Source organism: Camelus bactrianus, chromosome 16, assembly GCF_048773025.1.
Source record: "Camelus bactrianus isolate YW-2024 breed Bactrian camel chromosome 16, ASM4877302v1, whole genome shotgun sequence".
In the NCBI taxonomy this organism is placed as follows: Eukaryota; Metazoa; Chordata; class Mammalia; order Artiodactyla; family Camelidae; genus Camelus; species Camelus bactrianus.
In genome coordinates this window covers 6,756,326-6,772,209 of record NC_133554.1, presented here as the reverse complement: position 1 = coordinate 6,772,209, position 15,884 = coordinate 6,756,326, and the positions used below count along the sequence as shown (strand labels likewise).

At 47.2% G+C, this 15,884-nt stretch overlaps 1 protein-coding gene across 2 annotated transcripts; it reads right to left on the bottom strand.

The window, feature by feature from the left end:
* Positions 1 to 5,036: 5,036 nt before the first annotated feature.
* On the bottom strand, positions 5,037 to 15,557 carry MFSD6L (major facilitator superfamily domain containing 6 like). Of its 2 annotated transcripts, XM_074342222.1 has the most exons (3): positions 13,104 to 15,557; positions 10,919 to 10,989; positions 5,037 to 9,766 (listed from the first exon to the last, which is right to left on the bottom strand). In XM_074342222.1, the coding sequence occupies exon 1, from the start codon at positions 15,366 to 15,368 to the stop codon at positions 13,587 to 13,589; it is 1,782 nt and encodes a 593-aa protein (XP_074198323.1). In that variant the 5' UTR covers positions 15,369 to 15,557; the 3' UTR covers positions 5,037 to 9,766; positions 10,919 to 10,989; positions 13,104 to 13,586. The 2 variants fall into 2 exon arrangements, with proteins under 2 accessions (XP_074198323.1, XP_010964271.2); XM_010965969.3 differs by lacking the exon at positions 10,919 to 10,989 and having other exon boundaries at positions 5,531 to 9,766.
* Between the last annotated feature and the right edge of the window lie 327 nt (positions 15,558 to 15,884).

The following is a 15,884-nucleotide window of genomic DNA, read 5'->3' as shown; positions in this document are numbered from 1 at the left end:
GACCTTTGCCCATTTTTAAATTTGTTTGTTTGCTGTTGAATTGTATGAGTCCCTTATATTTTTTGGATATTCACCTATTACCAGATATACGGTTTGCAAATATTTCCTCCCAGTCTATAGGTTCATTTTGTGAATGGTTTCCTTTGCTGTGCAGAAGCCTTTTAGTTTGATGTAGTCCCACTTGTTTATTTTTGCTTTTGTTGCCCTGAGCTTGGGTGTCAAATCCAAAAATTATTGGTAAGAGCAGTAGCAAGGAGCTTTTCCTCGGTTTTCTTCTAGGAGTTTTACAGTTTCAGGTCTTATTGTTGAAGTCTTTAACCTGTTTTGAGTTGATTTTTGTGTATGGAGTAAAATAAGGCGCCAGCCACATGCTGCTGCATGTGGACATCCAGTTTTCTCAGCACCGCCTATTGAAGAGACTGATACAGCAGTGAAAAAGCAAGGTCTCCACTTTTATGGTGGCTGAGGGAGAAAACAGGGAATAAACAAACTCTGGTTACTTTCTCTGGGGATGTTGTCTGCAGGACATCGCCCCCGCTACCATCACAAATGCCCATGAGTGGAGAGTTGGGACAAAGGAGCCAGACAGTGCCCACAGACCCAGGCGCCTCCAGTAAAGCCTCCCCAACTGGGCTGTTTATCCTCCAGGCACTGTGGGCACAAGCTGTGAGCTTTTCAAGAGCCTACAACAATGTCTGAAGCCTGGAAATGATTATTGGTTCTAGAATACAGAGAGGAAACCACAAAATAAAGAATAAATGTTTAATTAAATGCATACAAACATAATAGTCCAACTTCATGAATTGTTAATTTTAGCATTCACTCAGCATTTCACACATTTGAAAGTAATCTGTGGATCTGATTTTCCCATTTCTTGAGACTTTCCAATTATGCACAGATTTGGGGGGGAAAAATCAAAGCAAATTGCAAGTTAAATGAGTTGTTCATAGACAAAAATTTCAAAAGTATATTTACCAAAACTCTCTAACTTTTTCCCCCTCAAATTATATTTAGTGCAAATTATATTTAGTGTTGATGGAAGTGCATTTTAATCTGTTTTCTACAGCGGGGTTTAGGGCTTAGCGGCTTTCCCTGGAGCTTCGCGTTGTCTCCAGATGGCCCCAGTGTGTTGTCACCAGTAGGACTCACTGAACCCAGCCATCTTTTCATAGAATGGCGCTGTTAGTCCATTTTGGCAATCTGCTGAGGCTGAGGACGACCGGCCCCTTCAGAGGCAGTTTCAAGGGCCTCTTGCAGGGAAAGGATGAGGCAGAATCCTGGTTGTATTCATCTCAATGACTAGTCAGGGTCAGCTCTGATCTTGGAGCCTGTCCCCAAACCTCAGCCTGCTCTGTGGCTTGTCCCTGAATGGTAAGTGGCTCCCTGCTGTGTTTTGATGCCTGATTTCCCAATGCTGGTGTTTCTGGGAACTCCCACTGGTCCAAACCAACAGCTCTGCGGGGCAGCAGCTGAAAGCAGCCCTGTCCTTCTGACCTTGATGTATTCAGAGCGTGGCTCTCTCCATCAGGACGCTGGCTGATGCTCAGTCCATCTACGGGAGCTCCTGCCAGTCACCATGCCATCACCTAGGAGAGACCTCATGAGCAGGAAGAAGCGTCTCACGCTCTCATCCAAGTTATTCCATCTATTTTTATTATCCTCCTCCCCTGGGACTCCTTCAGCACTGACGCTTTTTTTTTTTAAACCTCAAACAAGTATTTCAATATTTGTCATACTTCCATTTTCAAACATGAAACCCTATCTCTTTAAAGATGAAATATTGCCCTTGAATCCATATATATATATCTGCAGTAAAAGTACAAAGAACTGCTGAGAATGATACACAGCAAATTTGGATAATGGCTCTTACCTCCTGGTGACAGTGGAGAGAGGGTTACTATGTACTGGTAATGAGTAATATTTTAGATCAGACACTGAGGACACAAGTGTTCATTATATTCTTCTGTGCACTATTGGCAAGTCGGAAATATTTAATAATAAATTAGAAGGAAAATATTGTATCTGCTCCCATGGTAGGTTAATCGTATTTGTCATTCTCAATACCTGCTAATCCTCTTCCAAACCTCATTCTAATCAGTGGTTTTCCCTTTCTCTTGTGAACCTCTGCCAACATCCCCCCTTCTCCTCGTTCCCTGAAACCTGACTGACATTCCACCCTCTAACTTGACATTCATTTTGGTTAATAACTCTCTCTTGTTGGGTGTTCCCCCATTTATGTCTCTTTATCTCCTTGGAAACCATGTAACCTTAAAATATCTCAGTGTTTCTTACCTGCCGCCTCTTCATGCACTGCATGGAATCACAGAATTTTAGAGCTAGAACAACCTGAGATCACCCATTCCAAACTTTTCATTATAGAGAAGGAAAGAATGGAGACCTGGAGATTAAACTTCATCTTTAGCGGGGAGGGTAGAGCTCAGTGGTAGAGCGTGCGCTTAGCATGCGTGAGGTCCTGGGTTCAATCCCCAGCACCTCCTTGGAAATAATTAATTAAACAAACCTAATTACCTCCCCCCACCCCAAAACAAACAAAAAGTAAAAAATTAAAAAAAAAAAAAAAACAACTTCATCTTCAGCAAGAGCAAAACCAGGACACCAAATGAGGCTGACTTCAGGTTTCCCACAAGACTGCAAACCAGGAGAGGCTCTTCGCTGCAGAGGGGAAAGAGAGGTTGATGGATACCTGAACCGAACACAAACACTAAGAAGAAAACCAGAAAGTTGTTGAATCTCTCTCTCTCTCCTTCTGTCTCTTTAATGGTTGTCTGGAGCAGAAGACGGCCAGATACAAAAAAACAGGGCTCAGACTAGGCCATTTCTCTCCTTCACATTGCTCTGGGAAGATCATTGCACAGCCTATTTCTACTGTTTGGCAAGAAAACAGCATTAGCCTGGTGCCAATGTAATGCCAGCTCAGAGCAGAGAGGTGGGAAGGAGGCAGCTTTGGAGCAGATACGAGGCACCCAAGCCAGACACACCTGAGTGCGCCCTCTTCCAGGGACAGGGAGTTGTAAGACAGAGGCAGTCCCTGAAAAAGACCAGCGTCTGGGGAGGAGGTTCTGGAAGATTTACTGAGAAAGAGGACTGAGTGGTTGAGAGAGGAAAAGGGGGGTGGTTGCTTTCAGGCAGCAACACCAGACACTCTCTGACTGTCCAAGTACACCTTGCCAGCCAAGGTAACTGGTGGTCCCAGGAACATACAAGCGCGTAGGGAAAAGTAATGAGATGCTGGAGGACAGTTGTTAAAAAATAAAGGGAACAGACTAAAGAACCTGTACCAAGGGAAACAAAACCAGTGAATAAAAGGAATAAGGATTTAAAATAAACACGACAAATATCCTCAGAGAGATGAGAGAAGATACTGGAAACCTGAAGCTGGAAGCAGGCATAAATGATGAACAAATTCAGTGCACATACTGGATGTGAAAACTGAGTGAAATATTTAATGTGTATGTTGAATGGCAGATGGATACAGACAAAGAACTGTTAGTGGGTGGAAGACCATTTTTAGCAGCTCTTCCAGAAGGCATCAGAAAGAGATAAAGAAAGAATAAAAGTTAAGATACAGAGTATTGAAATAAAAAATAGAAAAGCTAAGTAATAACAGCAGTTTCATAAGAAGAAAAAAATGGAGAGAGATGAAATACTTGAAGGAAAAATGACCAAGGAATTTCAGAAGAGACCTCAACTTAAAAAAACCTCATATCTAAGGAAAAAAAACCCAGTAACACCTAGACATAGTACAACAAAACTAATTATTTTCATCAACTTTGGGAAGTTTCTAGTCATTATTTTAGAAAATATTCCTTATTTTCTTCTTTTTTCTCTCTTCTTCTGGGACTGTTATGTGTATGTTGGTATGCTTAATGATATCCTGCAGGTCTCTGAGGCTCTGTTCATTTTTATTAATTCTTTCCCTTAGACTGGATCTCTGCTGACCTACCTTCAAGTTGCTGATTCTTTCTTCCGACAGCCCAGCACCTATAGTGGATTTTTCATTTCAGTAATTATAGTTTTCAACTCCGGGATTTCTATTTGATCCTTTTTGGTAACTTCTGCTTTTGTTGTGGACATTCTCTACATGGTGAGCCATTGTTGTCATACTTTCCTTTAATTCTTTAGACGCGGTAACTTGCAGTTCATTAAACGTATTTGTAATGGCTTAGTTAAAGTCTTTGTCTACTAAATTGAATACCTGTGCCCCCCTCGGGGGTATTTTCTGCTGGCTCTTTTATTTTACTGTGACATGGCATACTTTTCTGTTTCTTTGCCTATCTCGTAAATTTTTGTCAAAAATTAGGCATGTAAAACAATATATTGGAACAACTTGAAATCCGATTCTTTCTTCCCTGATTTGTTGTTATCACTGGGTTTGTTGTTGTTCTTGTTCTTGTTGCTGCTTATTTGTTGGTGACTTTCCTGAATTAATTCTATAGATTTTATATTCCCTGAAATGTGTAGCCCTTGAGCTCTCTGCTAGCCCTTTTTATTTTTTTAAGTTCTTATTTTAAAGTCTGGTCTCCTAGGGTTCACTCCTAGTTCAGTGTCACTTGGTGGTAAGCCAATGATTGGTCTAAAGATTCCTCTTGCCTATGTGTCTTCTGCCCATGGACAAGGGGCTCTGTGTCTGAAGACAGACATTCAAACTTCAGGCAGTTTACAAAACAGACTTAGCTTTCACTTCCTGAGCACAGAGGAAGGGTCTGAAGGTCAGTCAGAGGTGAGTGCCTGGGGCCATCCTTCCAAGGTCTGCACATGGGCACAGCCTTCTAGACCCCCAGGAACACGGCTGAGCTTTGCAAAGTTCCCTGTGGTTTTCTAGTTCTCCAGGGCTTACTTTAAAACTTTCGTTGTTGTTGGCCAGGCTTTTGTTTGCTCCAACCAAAATCACAACCTTGGGCAGCTGAGATTATGGGCAGATTGCTGTTGTTCGTAGTAATTCTCTAGGGAGAGTCCACCCTCACCCCACCCCCCACCCCCGCCCACTGGGCTGTGAGTCAAACCAAACAGCCACAACACTTCGGGAATGGAGATTTTTCAGGTAGCTTTTAATTTGGATGAAATATTGACTGTGCTCTAGGAATGTGCTTTTAACAGAGCTCCAAGAGAAGTCGGTCTTCTCCATCAGCTTTGAGATCTCTGACTTTTCATGACTCCTGGGCCACCAGCCTGGGCAGGGAGAGAGGATGGGAACAGCCCCAAGTTAGAATGCCACAGATGCCACTGTCTTGCAGAAGTTCAGTAGTTTCCCTTGAGTAGCTAATTTTCAGTTCATTTAGTGGCTTTGGTACATTTCTAGAGTGTAGAGTGGTTGATGGTAGCTGTTTTGCCAGTATTTTTGTTGTTTTTATGGGAGAGTGGTTCACCGAGATCCTCACTTCACCATTCCAAAAGGTGATCTCCCTTGAAAGCATTTTTAAAAGAGAAGTACCTCAAGAAGATGGAAAATGAATCCAGAATGAAATAATGAGATATGCAAAGTAAAAGAGGAGAACATACCTTAGAAAAGGTTAGCAATGCTTCTCCCCTGGTGGGAATATATACACACACACACACACATATATATACACACATTGTACATATAGGTGTGTATATATATATATATGAAGCAGATAATTCAGAAATAAAGCTGTGTACTAGAAGCATGGCTGGGGAAGGGGCATGGGGAACTGATGATGGAGGAGGAAAGCTGGAGGGTGATGAAATTATGCTAGGGTACTTGTCCTGTTTAAGGAAACATACAGATTTGTTAAGCTTAAGAAGTTGACCGGGCAAAGAATAAACAGAAGTAAGGGTCATAATAAGTTAGGGTTGACCACGAGAAGAGTATAAATGGAATGTGTTATTTTCTACAGAATAATTTGATTTTGCCAATGGAAAGTAGAACTTGTCAATTGAAGGAAGGAAGTTTTGAACCATTCCAAAGACAGAAAAGAGTCAAGTGTAGTAAATAGAAAACATAAAATGAGATAGCAGAAAGAAGTCCTAACATAACATTAACATATATAAATGAAGATGAGTTAATCTCAGAAATAAAAATATAGAGACTCTCTGGCTCTAAAAACAAGATGCAATAATATATTTTTAGTAAGAGATTATTTAAGAAAAATTAGAAAATAAAAGGTTAAAAAAATTCTGGCACATTAAAATAAGAAAGAACTCCACGGTAGCAGTTTCAGCATCAGCAGAAAAAATGAATTTAGGATGAAAAATAACAAGGGACAAATAGAGATGTTATACACTAATGAGGAATAATGAATCAAGAAACGTCATAAACACATACACACCCACCAATGCATCCCCCCAATATATAAAGCAACGAACAGCTAAAATGAGGGGAGGGGATTAAGAGGTACAAACTATTATGTATAAAATAAGCTACAGGGACACATTGTATAACACAGGAATATAGCCAATATTTTATACTAACTATAAATGGAGCATAGCTTTTAAAAATTGTGAATCATGATATTGTATACCTGTAACATATAATACTGTACATCAACTATACGTCAACAAAAAATAAATAAAACTTAAAAAAATAGGGGAAATGGATACACCAACAATTGCATTTGGAGACTGCAGCACAAATCTTCCAGAATATGATTCATCTAGCAGATCACAAAAAAGCAGGATGGAATATTTGACTAACACAACTAACAGTCTTGAACTAAATTACATGTACTTACATAACTCTTTATTCTGAACAAAGAAAATCTCCACGAATTACAAATTACGACATTGCTCACATCTTCCAACCATAATGAAATAAAGTTAGAATTTAATGAAGGGAGAACTCTTAAAAATCCCACATTGCCAGGAAAAAATTAAAATGACCCTTGGGCTCAAGGGGGAATGATAACGGAAATTATGAAATATTTACAACACCAAAGTTTGTGCTGAATTACGACGTCAAAATTTGTGCTAAAACAGTGCATGAGAAAAATTAAGATCTTGACTACATGCATTGGGAAACAAGAAATACTGAGAACAAAAGACCTAAGTGTGTAACTCAAGTTGGAAAAAAATACAGCAACACAGTGAACCCACAGAAATAAAAGGAAGGAAATCACAAACATAACGGCAGAAATGAAAAGAGAGAAAAATAGTGGATAAAATTAAGAAAACCAAGAACAAATCCTTTAGAAACACTAAATGCAAACCTCAGGAAAGAGTCAGAGAACTAGAGATGATGGGGCCACGCAGCTGGAGATTGTGCCCAGCATCCCCAAACCAACAGGGTTTGCTTTGACAGCAGCAGTCGATGCCAATTAGAAAACGTATGAGGAAGTAAAATTACCTTTCACAGCAGCGTCAGACACTATCAAGTATTTAGGATCTTATATTATGAAAACTACATAAGATCTTTATGAAGTAAAATTTAAAACTTTATTAGAGGACATAAAGGAGACTTGAACAAATGGAGAGACATGCCGTTTTCATGAATAAGGTGAATTAATGCTGGAAAGACACCAGATTCCTCCAAAGAAATGTACAAACTCAATGTAATTCCAATAAAGATTCCAGAGTTTTTTTTGGAGGGACGGTGACAAACGTACTCCAAATTTTATGAGGGAAGTAAAGCTTGAAAAAGAAGAGCAAACAGGAAGGATACACTTTACCCAATATTGAGGCATATTACAAAGCCAAGTGCTCAAAACAGTGTGACATTGTGCAGGGGCAAACAGATTAAAGCAAACAGAGAACTCGACAGCAGATCTAGGTATACAGAGGTCATACCATAAATCAGTGGAGGAAAGGATGGAGTAGTTAATATATGGTATTTTAACAACTGGCTAGATGGAGAAATAGAAAGGTGGGTTCCCACCTTAAGCAGATGTGAGGGAAACCCCAAATGGGTTAAAGACCGAAATGTCAGGGATTACAACTGTGGCTCCAATACTGAAAATGTAAGACACAGCTTTGTCACCTGGGAGTCAGGGCTAGTAAGAGATTCTTAAATAAGGTCCCCAAAACAGTCAGGGGAGAAAGTTTAAGTTTGCATTAAAATCAAGGATTCCTGTTTAAAAAGGACATCAGAGACAAAAGTAACAGAGGGGTGACAGACTGAACAGAGGTACTTCCTGCGTGAAAAATCAACCAAGGATTAATATCTAGAATGTATAAGGCACCCCTACAGAATAAGAAGAAAAAAGACAGGAAACCAGACAGAACCCTGGACAAAGGATGCTGTGGAAATAGGAACTGTAGACTTCAAACGCTTTGACTTAACCTTGGTTAAAATGATAGTTGGAACCAAAGGTCAGATCACAACCTGAAAACCTTCTGAGGAAAATGCTTTGGAAAACGCAGGGCATTATCCTTGCTTGCAACCCTGGAGATAAGTGTGCCGAAACCCTTTCATTTCCCAAACAGTTCCAGTTCCTCGCAGGGTAAGGCAGGTCTGCACTCCCGGCCCTAAAATTGTTTGGGTGTGGCTAAGTCTTTTGGGAGCTGCAGAGGGAAGGAGGCAGCTCCCACTGCCCCACCCCCAGTGGAAGCTCAAGCTTTCTTAGCGTTAAAGGAGCAGAGTTAGGAATCCCACTCCCCATGCCAGAACGCTCAGCTCCGAGCCAAACTCAGGCATAGACAGATCCTTCCTCCATTAGACCTGCCTTTTTTATTTAAAAAAAAAGTTCATTGTGGTCAAATACACATAACATGAAATTGACTGTCTTAAACATTTTTCAGTGTACAGGTCAGTAGTGTTACATACATGCATGTTGTCATGCATCCAAGCTCCAGAATTCTTTCATTTTGGAAAACGAAAACTCTGTACCCATTAAACAGCCGCCTCCACTTTCCCTCTCCCCGCACCCCGAGCAAAAACCATTTTACTTCCCATCTATGTGAATTTGATCACTTCAGGTACCTCATATTGTTACTGCTTGCCCCGCAGTGCAGGAAGTCAAACGCTGAGACGCCGAGGTTTGCAGCAGAGAAAGGGTTTACCCACGAGTCAGCGAACGGCGGAGACCGAAGGTGAGAGCCTCCTGGTATTTATGGGATAAAGAGGCAGGGTGGTCTGAGGCATGAGAAGCCAGGGGCAGGGTGATTGGTGATAAGAAAAACGTGAGGCAATCGTCATCCTGTGGAGGCGCAGGCGCAGGCGCAGGCGCAACTAAGCTACACGCTGCTTCACGCGACGTTCAGAAAAAGGCAGTATTTTTGGTTCACTCTAGGAGTGCACAAGGGTTCCCATTTCTCCACATCTTTGTCAACACGTCTTATTTTCGGGGGTCTTTGTTTCTGTGGTTTTCTTTCCTTTTCCTTTTTGTTAGCAGGCATCCTGATGGGCATGAAGTGATATCTCCCCATGCCCCTGGTTTGCTTTCCCTAACGATCAGTGATGTGGAGCACCTCTTCGTGTGTTTGTGGGCCATTTGTGTATCTTCTCAGGAGAAATGTCTGTTCAAGTCCTTGGCCTATTTTAAAAATTGGGTTGTTGTTTTTTTGTTGTTAAGTTGTAGTTCTTTGTATATTCTGGATATTAACCCCTTGTTGGATGTATGATATGGCAATATTCTCTCCCATTCCATAGACTGCCTTTTCGCTCTGTTGGCTGTGCCCTTTGATGCTAGACACACCTTTGCAGTCTGTCCTCCACTTGTAAAGCCCATCACTTGTTTCCACTGGTGGAGGTCACGATGGTGGTCCATGATGGTGGACCCCCGTTTGGATGCAGTAATGGTACCTGGTGACTCTTCTCTCCTCTCCCAGGCCACTCTGACTTTGATTCCTTTTGCTGCAGTAAAACAAAGATTTCCGAGCTACCAATTAAAAAGAAGGCATCAAATGCCTGGTAAGATCAGACTAATTTGTAAATGCTTGTGACACCCTCTTTTTTGGTGGAGGGAGGTAATTAGGTTTACTTACTCTAATGGAGGTACTGGGGATTGAGCCCAGGACCTCGTGCCTGCTAGGCACACAGTCTACCACTGAGCTACACTCTCCCGCTCCGTGACACCCTCTCTGCAGCCACTGATATAAATTGGTGAGACCCGGCAGACAGAGTGGGAGGAAGAGAGGAGCAGGAGCTGAGGACCTGTGAAGCTGATGTTACTTACCCGCTAGGCTCTGACCCCACGTGGCCCCATCAGCCCAAGGACCTTTGGGACGTGCAGCCACTTTCCCTGATTTTTTCACAGTAACACCGCCTCCCACCCACCCTGACCAAGACGAAGCAGCACTAGGGTAGCCTGTCTCCGCAGGAGGAAATACCTGGGCTGCTCTGGGCTGGCAGGGCTGCTGGTACCTGTGCCTCCCACGCCAAGTCCAGGGCAAACGCTGCACCTGGCCCTTTTCCCAGGCCCCTCTCCGGAAAGTGTCCTACTTCTCACTTAAAGCCACCTTTGCAGTGGCACCAGATCCGCTAAAGGGTCCTCGGGGAGCCAACCTCACCGTGACCTGGAGCTTTGGGAAGGGCACAGAACCGGGTTTGCCCAGGGAGGCAAGGACGGAGGTTTCCTCGTGTGTTTGGTGCCCCCTGGTGGGAGGCTTCTGAACTGCGGGCCGAATCTCTTCCTGTCTGGTTCTCGCTCAGCAGTCCCAGTGTCTGGCCCTCAGCTTATCCCTCGCAGTCCCTACAAGATGGCTTCTCAGGCCTGAGGGGATGCGCTAACCCCGTGCACAGGGCAGAGGGGATGCAGAAGTCCAAGGCTGCTGCCTGTGATGGTAGACATGTGCAAAGCTGGAATTTGGATGCCACTGGGAAGGAGTTCCCTGCGCCCAAGGTGCCTGTTGACTATGGGGCTTTCGAGAGTCTTTAACTGCTAATATGTAAGATTCTAAATAATCAATATTTCCATCGCTTCCCAAACTGGTCAGCCGCAGAATCCTTTTTTAATGCCCCCACCCCAATCCACCCCACTAGGATTAAGTGTTCTGCAAAACTCACCTGGGATAGGATGGGTTAAGTAAGCCTGAGCACACAGGTGAATGTTCATCCAATATTTACTTTCCTCTCACCTGGAACCAAGATGTGTGAGAAGTCGTCAGTACCTCTGACAGCCATGAGGCTGCGCACTAAGGATTTCACTTGCTTTTCACTTTATGAAGCTGAACTGACCTCGTGGCTCGTTAGTAGACTAAAAAGTCCCACCTCAGGCTTTATGGCCGGTCCTGCCTGCAGTGTGCGGGCCGAGTTCATCATCTCCAGGAGGTTTTCTCCTGCACATCCCAGCACTCAGCCCTCATGCCTGCCCCACACTTCCTGAAAGACTGTTTGAACTTCTCACTTGACGTTCAGCTTGTCCTGTCTTGTTCTGTGTGTGTAAATGTTTTCTGCTGGGCCTGCTCACTGGCCTTTGTCCCTGGTTCCTGGAAGGCAGCCTCTGAATCCTTGGCATTGCCTGAGTTAGAAACGTGTCTTTGTTATTCTTGGTGGGCCTCTCAGACCCCACTTGTGTTTATGATGATGAGGTCACTCAGGAAGGGCGGGGCCTGGTGTCCGTTAGTAAAGTGACCAGTGCTGGACCCTAGAATGTCTATGCTGATAAGATGACTCGGGGAGGGGCCTGGCCCCGCCAGAAAGACCAATCACGTTGTTGAATAGAAGTCTGGGGCTTTGAGCCACATGACATCAGCCTGGCTTCTGGGAAGGGGACAGGGGCTGAAGAGTGAGTCACAGGCCAGCGAGTCAATGAACCATGAAGATGTGATGCAGCCCCAGGAAAAACCAGATGCCAAGTCTTAGCGGGTCTCCCTGGTGGTCACCACTCCGCGTCTGGTCACATCAGTGGGCTGAGAGGTGCTGGGTTCTGACTCCACGGGGAGGGGACGTGGACACCGACCCCCCAGACCTCACCCTATGTGTCTCTTCTTGTGGCTGGTTCTGCTTTTTGTGTCTTTTGGCTGGAATAAAACTGTCATTGTCAGGGCAGTGCTTGCCTAGGTTCTGTGTCATTCTAGTGAGTTACTGAACCCGAGGGGGTGAGTGGGAACCCCAACTTTGCAGCCAGTTGGTCAGAAGGGAGGGTGGCCCTGGGGACCCCTGAACTTGTGGCTGGTGTCTGAACTGAGGGCAGTCGTGTGCTCTTGGCCCATGGAGTAACTCCAGGCAGTTGGTGTCGGAAGTCATGGCAGTTCTGCTGCGTGAAAGCAGACATAAAAGTGTACATGCTATAGTCTTTAAAAACACTAATATTTAGTGACAGAAAGCAGATCAGTGAGTGCCTAGGACCAGGGTAGTGGCAGGAGGAGGGCAGGATTACCAAGGAGGAGGAAGAAATTTTGTGGGTGATGCATATATTCACTACCTTGATTGTGATGTTTGATTCACAGGTGTGTGTGTATATGTATATATAAAAAATGAAAAATATTGAACATATATATAGTGAATGACTATATTCACTAGCCTGGAAGGGGAACCAAGGGGACTGGTACTTGGCCAGCCACCTCACCATCACTGGGAGATTGCATTAAAATACAGATTTCTGGGCCCCTACCTGAGAGATTCTTATGGAGCCCAGGAACCTCTTTCTGGATGTGCTCCTCAGGCGACTTGGACTGCCAGCCAGGCTCGGAAGCGACTGGAGTAGCAGGGAGCGCAGAAATGTAGGTTAAGGAGATCAGAGTCCCGGAGATGTTCCTGCCCATGACCCAACATGTGGCTTTTCCGAGACTCTGTTTTCTCGTTTGTAAAATACAGTCAATGACTTTAATTTATTCACAGGGTTGCTATGGGAGGTCAGTTGGCACCGGGGCAGTGAGGACTACCTGTAGCATCTCACCCTAAGGAGGCTGCCACACCCTCATCAAGGCAGATGCAGAAACTCTCCGTGTGCGCTTGCTAGGTGCAGCCTGCGAAATGAAAGCCCAAAGGACATGAAAGGGCCCTTGCTCTGACCTAAGTATGGAAGACGACTCTAAGGGTCCTATTCCTGGTGAAACACACATTTGAGAGGAAGAATGAAAACCTACTAACTTCTGCCCATGCCCCTGACACATATTACACTTCCCATCATTTTCTCTTATTGGAGACTTAGGTACCTGGGTGTGAGGGGGGCAGGGCGCCTGTATAGCAGTGCAGAGAGAGAGAGCGAGAGAGAGAGAAGGGTTTCAGTTCTCCCCACCATCCTTACCTGCCCACAGCATGGCTTTTAGAGGACTGGGCTCATGCCTTAGGATCCATGGGAATGTACATGACTCATCAAAGCCGGCTGCCCCGTCTACCAGCTGAGTCCTGCAGGTCCCACTGCCTTCCCGGCTCAGTCAGTTTCATGTAAGCACTTCAGCCGTGGCTGAAATCAACAGCACACGCAAAGCCCTTGCCGACCTCACATGCCAAAACAGAGAGACTATAAGGGGAACTTTTTTCTTTTTTAGCAAATGTATTCTTGCTCCATTATTTATAAAGGATTGAACAGCAAAGAGTGACATCTCCTTTACTACAAAGGTAAAGAAGATCATGCAATGAGAAGATCCCGTGGGGCTGCGGCACAGACGTGCTTCTCTCCCACAAGGCTCCTGGCAGCCCTGGTGGGAATCGTAGGTTTTGCCCTCCGCGGACTGAGTCTGGTCCCTCCTTTTGGCTCTTTCCCAGATCAGTGCATCCTGACCGTCTCTCAGCCCCTCCAGTCTGAGTGTTCATCCTTCATGGCCTTCACAAGCCAGTCCCGCTCGCTCCCCTGCTCAGAGTCACTCGTGTCACTCGCCTCCATGGCCAGCAGCTTGGTGTAGTTGACCTTCCGCTCCTGGGGCAGTCTGGGCTGGATGGACAGGAACAAGGCCAGCCAGAGCAACAGGACCACACAGCAGGCCTGGTAGAGCACAGGCAGGCTGAAGCGCATCACCACGAAGCCCCCCACGAAGCTGCCCAGGCTGGCCCCGACCCCGTAAAACTGGCCTCGGAACATGGAGCTCAGAGGTCTCTCCGTTCCAGGAGTGGCCAGGTCCTCCGTGGAGGCCCCGACTGCCCACCACAGAGCCCCGTGGCTGACGGCGCTCAGGATCTGTGCAGGCAGGACGGACCACCAGCTCCAGAGGAAAGAGTAATAGAGCAGCTGCCCTGCGAGGCAGCCCAACCCCAGTCCCACCGTGCCCACCCTGGACAGCTTCCTAAGCAATGGACTTCTGAACGGATGAAGCAGAATTTCCCCCAGCAAGCCCAGGGCCACCGAGAAACCCATGACCAGCTCACTGCTCCCGTGGTCTTTCATGTGCCAGAACAGGAAGTCCTGCACCGTGCTGGTGGCGGCTCCTATCAAGAAGACGGTGAGGCCAAGGATGGTGAGGTGGGGGTCGCCGCCTACAAGAGACAGGGCTTTGACCATTTTGTAGCTGGGCTCCCGCCGCCTGCAGATGGGGACGGGAAACGCAATGCTCACCAGCAAAGCCAGGGTGCTGACCAGTGAGTAGCCATAGAAATACACCACACCCCGGGGCCCACTTGTCGTCAGGAAGCAGTCCAGCTGCCCCACTAAGGCTGCGATGCCACACACGCCTGCCGACATGCCCAGCAGCCTCCAGATCCACAGGCTTCTGTAGCGGTCAGTGGCGTCCACAAAATCCAGGTATTCATAAAGGCTGTCGTCTGCCACCTGCTCCAGAGGGGCTGCCAGCAGCTCCCAGAACACCATGAAGCCCAGGGAGAGGATGAAAGTCCACCGCAACCCTTCCAAGGAGAGGTCAAGGGCCCAGGAGTTCCTCTTGGCTGCGGACCGGCTGGCTGGACTTGCCACTGCTGTACCCCCAGCAAGCAAAGGGAGGGAAGTACCGATCACCCTGAGAGCACCTTCCCAGGGAGTGTCTTTCATCCCGGAAGTGACAGGATGGAGGACTCGGGATGTGGTCCTGGCTTCTTCAGTGGAGCCCGCAAAGAAGTCCAGCCGATGACTGAAAGGTTCTTGGCTGCCTTCCCCAGGTCCTTCTCTGAAGCCATCGGTTCCAGAGACCCCAGGACTCCCCTCGGCTAGGAGGCTGCGGGCCCCCGCTGGGTGGTTCGAGGCTGGCGACGGGGCCGCGGTGACGTTCACAGTTAGGGTGACCCCCGGTGGTAGGGCCGTGGCGGTCGCGCTGTGACTTCCATTACAGGAGCGGTCTCTGTCCAGGGGCGGCACCAGGACCATCAACAGGCTGGCTCCCACCGAGCAGAGCAGCGAGCTGATCAGAAGCACCCTCCGCTTCTGGTAGCTCTTGGCCAGGAAGGCACAGACGGGAGCCCAGACGGCTGCGATCAGGTGCTTGGTTCCCATTAGGATGCCCACCCAGGGCGCGGCCAACCCCAGCTGCCTCAGGTAGAGGGTCAGGAACGGGGCCACGCAGGCGTCCCGGGCCCCACACACCAGGTGGAAGAGCTTGGCCACCCCCAGCGCCCTGCTGATGTCCCACTGGGGGTTGGCGCTCATGGCGGCCCGGCTCCGTCAGACCCGGGCGGGCAGAGGGCGCGGCGGGGCGCGGGGCGGGCGCGGCGTCATGTCCCGGGGACGCAGGCTCCGGGCGGGGAGCGAGCCGCACCGCGCCTCCAGCCTCCGGCGGCGCCGCGGTCACCAGGTCAACGGCCGCTCCCGCCCCCACGTCCGGCCACCGGCCCGGAAGTGGCCCCGCCCGGAGGACGCCGCACCTAGGGGGCGGGGCCGGCGCACCTGCGGGCCGCACCTGCCACGTCCCGCGGCCCCCGCGCCCGGGGCAGGACCCGCCCTCGGCCGCCGCACCTGCCGGAGGAGCGCAGGCTGCGTTCCGAGCCACCCTCCAGGGCCCTGGGTCGCACACGAATCTGAGTTAGATCCCTGAACTGCTTCAGGCAAGTAACAGGAATGGTGGGAGAGTGAGAATGGAATTCATGGTATGAACCGCTCCCCACCACCACTCACAGGCCCCCTGATCTAGGACCACACTGTTGATTGTCTCCATCAGAATCAAAG

Coding starts and splice junctions, on each gene's coding strand:
- MFSD6L (XM_074342222.1), bottom strand. CDS start 15,368: ATGAGCGCCAACCCCCAGTGGGACATCAGCAGGGCGCTGGGGGTGGCC.